The following is an 8,633-nucleotide window of genomic DNA, read 5'->3' as shown; positions in this document are numbered from 1 at the left end:
ATTCAGTTAAGCAGCTGCCTCCAGCTCAGGTCATGATCCCAGGGTTCTGGGATGGAGCCCCATGTCGGGCTCCCTGCTCAGTGGGGAGCCTGCTTCTCCCTCTCCCTCTGCCTCCTCTCCCCTGCTCATGCTGTCTCTTTCTCTCAAATAAAATAAAAATCTTAAAAAAAGAACCAAGAAAGCCACGATTTCAGAGTGCACAGTACAAACTATGCCGGCGGCATCCTGCAGATCCACCTCATCTCTTCAGCCACTTGTTTAAGTAAAGGACTCAGGACACTGCCAAAGCTTTCGTTCTTTATTAAATGCTCTTAAGCGTTACCAATATTATTATTCAAGTTTAAGACAGGGCAAATCTTATGAAGTATTTATGGGTTCTCTTCTTATAAATAAATTTATAAAGAAAACATCCACTACTTCATCTCTACTCTCTCTAAGCTGCTCAATTCTCTCAAATTGAAAAGATTCTGGTGTCCTAAAAAAACCAGAGCCGAGGCTTTTCAATACGTTCAATTACAATACTTTTAATTTAACTCTGAGTGATTGGTGTCTTTTGATAATTTTAACTATTAAACAGCAGTATGTGCTTATCACCCCTGGTCATCTTCAGCCTCAAAACACCTTGAAATTCTCCACATAGAAGAAAACTATTACCAAACTTACTGCAATGGTAAGGGTTTGATCACAGGGTTTGATCATGTAGTTAGAAGTCTTTTGTGCTCAACCCAGGCAGCGCTATTACTGTACATTTCAGATGACCGCCCGAGGCGCTTCAAACACCTGAGCACCTTTCTTCTTTCTACAAACTCTCCTGAACAAAGAGCAGTCAAGAAAATTGTTCTAAAACCCAAAAATGCAAAGCAATTTATGCTTCGTTTCTACTTTTTTCCTCAGGATGGAAAATTTGGTCAGTCCTTAACTTGGCCTGATCATGGCTCTGACAGCGATGCCAAATATTCTACTGCACAAACAGAAAGCCTAACCAGGAATCAAGCATGAGAGGATGGTACTTCCAAATACTTCCTATTATTCTGGGAACACTAGCACCTTCCTTTCAGTGAGCTCCAAAAACCTGTGGGGTAAGTCACCATTTTAAATCATTTCAACAGCAAAAATTACATGGCAAGTATCCTTAGCACTACCTGAAAAGGAGGAGGGGGAGGTGGGTGCCAACAAGGTCCATGTGACTTGCCCAAAATTGTAAATCTAAAACCTGTTGGGATAGCTGCCAACAACCTGAAATTGCTTACTCTAAAAAACATTACCAAATCAGATCTTCTTTTTGAATCCAAGGTTTTCTCTTTTTTCCAAACAGAGCACAGCTTTTTTCTCTCTGAACATACCAGTCAGGGTATTGCTAATTAACTTGACTGGGTGGCTTTACAGTCTCAGACCAGACAGTCTAGCTGGCTGCTAGGAAAAAGGTTTCATAGCTTAAAAATATATCATATGAAGTGTTAGTTCAAGATGTGTGTGAAAACGATTTTTAAGTTGCTGCAAGAGCAGAATGTTAAGGCAACATCAGAAAACAGAGGTGTTGTAAAACACTAAGCCCTACTCTCCATCTGGTAAACAGAGCTAAACAATAAGATGTTACTCAATCCCCTAATACAAAAACGTCCCAAAATAATCTATTGAACTTGACTTTGCAATTTCATCTTTTATATTTTGATGGCAGTGAGAGAGACCCTGGGGCTGTAACTCCCTTGCAAAAATTTCAACATCTGATTTACTCATGAGGCTTAAAATAAGGAAGGGAAATATAAAATAAGTTGTCATTTGCTTGGCAACCATCCTTTTAAATTACCTACTTTTATACCGTATCCAGGCTACACCTGGGTATGGATGGCTAATCTGGATATAGAAAACACCAAGGATCACTTCTGGAAGAAACACAAGACAATGAACTTCTCAATCAGTACATCAACAGTATCAGGGTAAGCAAAAAAAGGACTTTACCAAGAGACTGACATTTACACTTTTTGACAGAACTGAAATACACGGAATTACAGAGCAAATTCACTGAAACAACAAAGAAAAATCTGTCCTTGTAAAGGCTATCTTTTTTACCCCCAAAAAAGTGTTTCAATTTTGATACTTACACCACACACTGGTTAAGAAAATAAAGCGCGGTGTTTAGCAACGGGGCGGGGCAATCCTAACTACCTTGAGAGGCGCTGGGCTCACCCTCCCCGGCAACCACTGAGGTCAGCAGGGCCAGGCACCAGGAGAGCCTCCTATTTCTCTGCACAAGCCGCCGCAGTCTCCTTATTGAAGCCCCGGATGGAGAGATCATAGACCACCTCCTCTACTTTCTTCACATCGTACTTCAAGCCGTCATAGCGCTTCCTCAGGGAGTCGTTTTTCAGGTTGAGAAGGCGGAAGCCGGAATCCAGCTCATTGATGAAGGTGGAGATGTGGAGGGGCCGGGAATAGTCTCCGGCAGTCACACTGTTGACAGACAGCCTCGACTACACGAGGGAAGGCAAACGCGGATATGTCACAACAGGACTCTTTAGCACATCTTCCTCCCAATCACAACTAAAAGACCCTCAAAGGCCACTCAACTTTTCTACATGGTCTTTAATAATTACATTTTGACAACTGTTTAATATTACGAAATTACTTCATGACAAGAAATCATTCCCTTTCTGTTGGGAGTTTGGCCTACAGCTTTCATCAATATGAACAAAGACTACAGTGGACACCTTTATAACAGCCTTTTTTGTTCTTTAGAATTATTTTCATAAGACAATTTCTCCAGAGAGACATTAAAAGAATACGGGCAAAAATAATATATAGTTATACAGTTAAATTGTTCTCCAAAGCAAGTATATGTATTAACACAGTTACTGAGAACATACACCTCTTGCCAATACTTTAAAAGGAAGAGGTATTAGTATTACCATCTTTTAAAAATTCACACATTGGTAAGTATGCACAGCTAGCTCACTGTCTGAACCGGCCTTTTTCTGATGACTAGCAAAACATACACACAGTGTACAACGACGAATTGGTGGTCAACAGAGGGCTTAGAAAAGACTTCCTGAATTACTGTACCCATTTTAAAAACTGACAGCAAAGTGGGAAGATCAAAAAAGCAAATGGCAGGGGCGCCTGGCTGGCTCAGTTGGTGGAGCATGTGACTCTTGGTCTTGGGGTCGTGAGTTCAAGCCCATGGCAGGCATGGAGCCTACTTAAAAATAAAATATTAAAAAAAAAAAAGCAAATGGCAAACCACTAAACTTCTTACCAATTCACTGGCAAGAATTAGAACTCCTGAGAGATAATCTTCTACATCCAGATGAAATCCTTTCTCCCGATCTGGCTCAACTAAAAAATATACCAAAGTAAAAATAAAGTCATGATGTGAACAGAACCTGAACCTAAAAATGTAAAATACTATATATACATATATAAATGCACACATATAATTTCTCTCAACAAAAAGAAAAGAAAAAAAAGAATCTTTTACAATTGTGTTTTTAATGGATTCAAACTTTTGGCAACTAGGCCTCATTGTGGATTTTTGAGCTCTTTAGCCTGCAATTTTTCCTTTCATTCTTCTCTAAAAAAGTAACACCACCAAGAACATTACCTAGCTGTATCAGAGAATATCTTTGTTTCTGGACAATGCATGCTGCAGCATTTAAAGAAGCCGTGATACTACAAGTGGTTTTCAAATGGTATACGCGCACGTGCACACAAAGTGAACAGACCGAAAGATACGGCAAAATAATAAGCAGAGGGGCGCCTGGGTGGTTCAGTCGCTTAAGCGGCTGCCTTTGGCTCAGGTCATGATCCCAGGGTCCTGGGATCGAGCCCCACATCAGGCTCCCTGCTCAGCAGAGAGCCTGCTTCTCCCTTTCCCTCTGCCTGCTGCTCTGTCTACTTGTGCTCTCTGTCAAATAAATAAAAAATATCTTTAAAAATAATAATAATAAGCAGAAAATCTAAGTGCGGTGTAAACAGGTGTTCACTGTACTGTTCTTTCAACTTTCTGTGGGCCTAGATTTCTTAAAAACTAAATTTTACAAACTAAAAGAAACACTCGAGTACAAAAACGAAGCCACCACATATTTTTACGTTTTGTGTTTCCAAGTCATTAGTTTCCCATTTAGTTCTCATTTAACAAATAGAAAGTACACGCAGCAGCTCTCCCACCAACCAAAAATTAAGCTACCATGCCTGATTCTGCAGACCAATGCTAATGAAGACACTTACTGCCAAGAATTTCTGTAACCGCTTCTCGAGTCACTAGTGTTTCTGATTCCAAGTACACAACAAATGCAGCCAAGAAGACCAAACGCTGCAACACAAACCTCCAGTGCTCATGAAATCTGCATGGATATAAGCTCATTTAGGTTGAGGGATTAGGGGCCTTAAAAAAGATAAGTTTAGTACAATGCAGTCCAACATTTTAGAAATAGAACTCTTTTTCAAATCAAATCTATGTGAAACTCCAACATATAAAACGTGTAAGACTATGACACTTAAATATATCAGATGGAGACAGTATAAGTTTTACAAGTTCAAATTTATAACAATTACTTATGAGAAGTTTAATAAATGAGAAACATGAGCCAACTTTAGTGAATATAAAAATATTTACAATTTAAGATTAGGGATGACAAGAACAACTGTATTTTAGAAGTTTAATCAGTAAGAACAATGATACTGCTCTCAGAAAAATTAAAACTGGCAAGTACAGATTGATGAGAACTGCAACTGTACATCAGCCTAACACTTAACTTACTCTCACATTTTGATTTGAGTGTGCCGTATCAAGAAAATCCTGATTCACACATGTATGAAGTAACTACCACTTGCAATCACTAAACCAACAGACTTATAACTTTCAGGATACTGCAATTAAACTGAGCTAGAGACACAAAAAAAGGAATAGAAAATTTTATAACCCCAAATATTAAGTGTTATGCCTCCTGAATTTCAAATATGGCAAATTCAAAAAAAATATTCAATACAATTCAAGTCAAACAAAACCTTCTAAGAGCCAAATCACTCAGAGGTCAGCCTCTGTGTGACCTCCAAACTACACGATCTCTCAAGATCCTGTCAATTCTATTGTTCAACGTCTCTATACATCTATTATTACCTTATAGCAGGGGTCAGCAAACCTTTTCTGTGAAGGGTCAGATAGTATTTTAGGCTTTGTGAACCACCTCCAGTCTCCGTCACATATTTTTATTTGGGTGTTTTTGGTTTGGGTTTTTTGTTCTTTGTTTTTTGTTTTAACAACCTTTTAAAATATAAGCAGTTCTTAGCTTCCAGAAGCAGCAGGCCACAGGTAGTTTGCCAACCCCTGCCTTAAATTATCCTGTAAATTTATATTATCCACTTCCCACATACATGTTGTTTTTTGCCCACATGTCTTAGTAGAACATCTTTTTCACTAGAAAACATGTTTTTCACTAGGAAAACAAACACAAGTAAAGATTTTAGGTTCTTATTCACATATTTCATCAATACCCAGCTGCAGCTTTGTCTAGTTTAACATCTGTGAAATTAGGATGCATTTTACAATCTATAAATTTCACAATTATGATTGGCAACAAATTTTCTTCCCTAGTGGTACATAAAATAATGGTGACTCTTAAAATTAATGATGCTATAGAGTCAACAAGACACAGCATAAAACATTAAATACACTATTCGGCAATAAAACTCAAACTCTGAGATAATACTCAATTCGTGTATATACTGCCACTTAATCCCATAACTTTAACAGATAGATATGGTTCACCCAATTTCACAACTTAAATATACTAAAAAGATAATCTTTCATTGATCTTCATACAACGAATATTTTTGTTTTCATCCCTTTTTCATTGCAAAAATTATACATGTTTCTTAGGAAAATTCTCAAAGGGAGGAAAAAAATGAAATCACCAAGTTTGTCACTATTAAAATACCACCACTATTAATAGTTCGACTCTTTTTCATTGTTTCTTTTACACAGAGAAGTTTTTACCTAGTTCTAAGCAATCATTCAGTATATACAATTTTTCTCCTGCCTTTACTTTTACTTAACATTACAAAACAAAGCTATTTTTCTTACAAACCTGTAATACTGTTCAGCAGGGAACTTGGTCTTCAAAGACGTTAAATGTGTTTTTACTGTACCAAAATGTTCTCGAGCTTTCAAACACCTCTTTGGAACTGATCACAAAAAGATAATCAAACATAATAATAATGAAAAATTTATCAAGTTTCAAATACAGTTCTTCCTTAATAATCTATGCAGTCTATCTGGACATAAATCAACTTTAAAAAAAAAAAAATCTCATGACCAAATGCAGGGTATGCATCTCTTCTTTTCAACCTGGCTCTCAAAATTTCATCTTTAGTTTCCCTACTGATTTACCAACACTGAAAAACAGACAAAAATTTGCTACAAGGGAATACTTTAGCAGACAAGTCAGTAAGCTGTCCTAAATTATGTCATCCTTAAAGGACCATGTACCAGCTGCTATTCCTAGTCAGTCCTTACAGGACGCCTTATTTGGACAGCTTCTAGCTCCCATATTTGGTCAAAAAGAAGCTTTATCAAATATTCTCAATGTGACCAATTCCATACCACTGAGAAAAATGACTTGCCTCTGACACTTGTACATTACAATATGGTATCATTCTCTGACTAAAAATATATTTCAGCTCTTTCAGTTGTGCTGGCTGTACCTTACAATGAAGGTTCCATGTTTAAACTTATCATACCTGATCTCCATTCAAGGGGGTGACTGTAAACACATTAGGAACATTTTACACTGGCCATTTACCTACAAATGCATATTCAACCATATTCAATGAATGAAAGATTGGGTTTAAAAGGAAGAGAGCCAAATAAAAGCTAGATACACAAGAGAGCTACAAAACTATTACAATTACCACATTATAATTACGTTATCACGTTACTCTGTGAAAGTGGAAGCTCAACCATAACACACAGAATTCTGTAACCATATAAAATGCTCAACTCACCTACTTCTCCAATTTTTACTCACCACAGAACACGAGGGACATTGTTCTTAATAAAATGACACAGACTTGAAATGTTTTCTAAATGGAAATTATTTAACTCTTTAAATAACTTTTAAATGACTGATAAACTGGATCTTAAAAAAAACCTTCAAATCAAAAGAACTTACTGTCCTGAAAACCAGCACCCTGATGAACCCCTTGCAGTAGAGTTAAGATCTCTCGAGCTGTTTGTTCTAAACTCTGTACAACTTTTCGGATTTCCTAGAGAGATTAAAAATCAAAGTAACAGATAAACTCATAATTATTATCAGAACCTCAAGCCAAATAAACCAGATAGCATAGATTAAATATCTATGACACCTTCACACACATTCAAAACTCTGACAATCTTTACAAGGACTGAACCGGTGCAGAAAATATCCAGGTTTGAATCCTGACTTTGCCACTTCCTTCCTCTGTGAGAGCTTCAAGAGGTTACTAAAAAGCCTGAAATCTCTCACGTAGCCTTCAAAGGATAATCGCCACCCAATCCAAATATCCCACTGAAACACTATAAATGTTAAAAGAGATAAGGTATCTGAATGTAATTTGTAAAAAGAAAAATGCAGTGCAATACAAAGACTGGGTAGTTTTCAATCATTTTACAAATATTCACTGAGCATACTTATGTGCGAAGCATTGTGTAAATACTGAGTACCCAACTAGACAGTCCTTTCCATCTCGCAGTTTAGAGCATAATGGGGGGAGACAGGCGTTTAAAAAAATACGGATCGCACAAATGTTTTTAATGTGAATGCGCTACTAAAAAACACGACAGGAAAAGGATCATTCAGACTGTGAGATCAAGGATACGAATACGAGATAACCAGGAAAAGAAAGGAAAGATGCGAATTCCAGGAAACGCAGACAGTACGTGTATAAGTCCTGAGGCAAGAAACTATCTGCGGAACTAGAGGAATAAAAGAGAAGTTAACTGAACATAATACACAACGGAAGATGGCGTAAAATGAGATGAGGTTAGGGGAGGAGACACCTGTGGGCCACAGCAGAGCCCAGATTAATATTCTATGTGGAATAAGAAGCCACAGGAGAGTTTTAAAGAGAAGAGGCCACACGTGCTCTTAAGAAAACAACAAACACGTGAGACGCGTGTTGTCTTGAGTCCAAGCGCAGAGCCTTCAGTAGAAACAAGCGCCAAAAAGGAGAAAGACTGACACTCAAACGAGATTGGCGATGCTGAGGAGCCGAGACTTGAACACAGAATCAGGACCAGGTAGCAGAATCGCGGGTGGGGGAGGAACATGCCCTAAGCTGAAATAAGTGGGGAAGCAACCCACCCCCGGAGGCTTCCCCACCGCTCGAGACAGAGCGACAGAGGAGGGCCGAACGATGTGGCCCAGCAAGCAAGGAATGGGAAAGGGGAGGGGAAGAGAGGGGGCTCGCCTCTCGGATGTCCTGCTCGGCAGCCAAAAAGCCCTGCAGCTCCACGAAGATCTCGCTCACAGACATGGCGCCGGCTGCACAACAATCAGCCAGTGCGGCGAGTGTGGCCGCGGAAGAGCGTTTCAGAGACAACCAGCGCAGTCAGTCGCAACGCCCGCCGCTGCCGCCGCCGCCGCCGCGTCCACCGGGCC

General features: G+C 38.8%; 1 protein-coding gene across 2 annotated transcripts; it reads right to left on the bottom strand.

Moving 5' to 3' along the window:
• Window positions 1-1,640: 1,640 nt before the first annotated feature.
• TSN (translin) lies at window positions 1,641-8,633 on the bottom strand. 2 transcript variants are annotated; one of them, XM_028101355.2, is made up of 6 exons: window positions 8,443-8,633; window positions 7,167-7,260; window positions 6,084-6,180; window positions 4,225-4,340; window positions 3,254-3,333; window positions 1,641-2,471 (listed from the first exon to the last, which is right to left on the bottom strand). In XM_028101355.2, exons 1-6 carry the CDS (start codon window positions 8,506-8,508, stop codon window positions 2,238-2,240), a joined length of 687 nt encoding a protein of 228 aa, XP_027957156.1. In that variant the 5' UTR covers window positions 8,509-8,633; the 3' UTR covers window positions 1,641-2,237. The 2 variants fall into 2 exon arrangements, with proteins under 2 accessions (XP_027957156.1, XP_027957157.1); XM_028101356.2 differs by lacking the exon at window positions 3,254-3,333 and having other exon boundaries at window positions 2,310-2,471.

This window comes from Eumetopias jubatus, unplaced genomic scaffold, assembly GCF_037043125.1.
Source record: "Eumetopias jubatus isolate StellerSeaLion01/CBP00866 unplaced genomic scaffold, mEumJub1_p1.0 scaffold_3, whole genome shotgun sequence".
Classification (NCBI taxonomy): domain Eukaryota; kingdom Metazoa; phylum Chordata; class Mammalia; order Carnivora; family Otariidae; genus Eumetopias; species Eumetopias jubatus.
The sequence above is the reverse complement of the archived record's forward strand: the minus strand, read 5'-3'. Positions and strand labels throughout refer to the sequence as shown.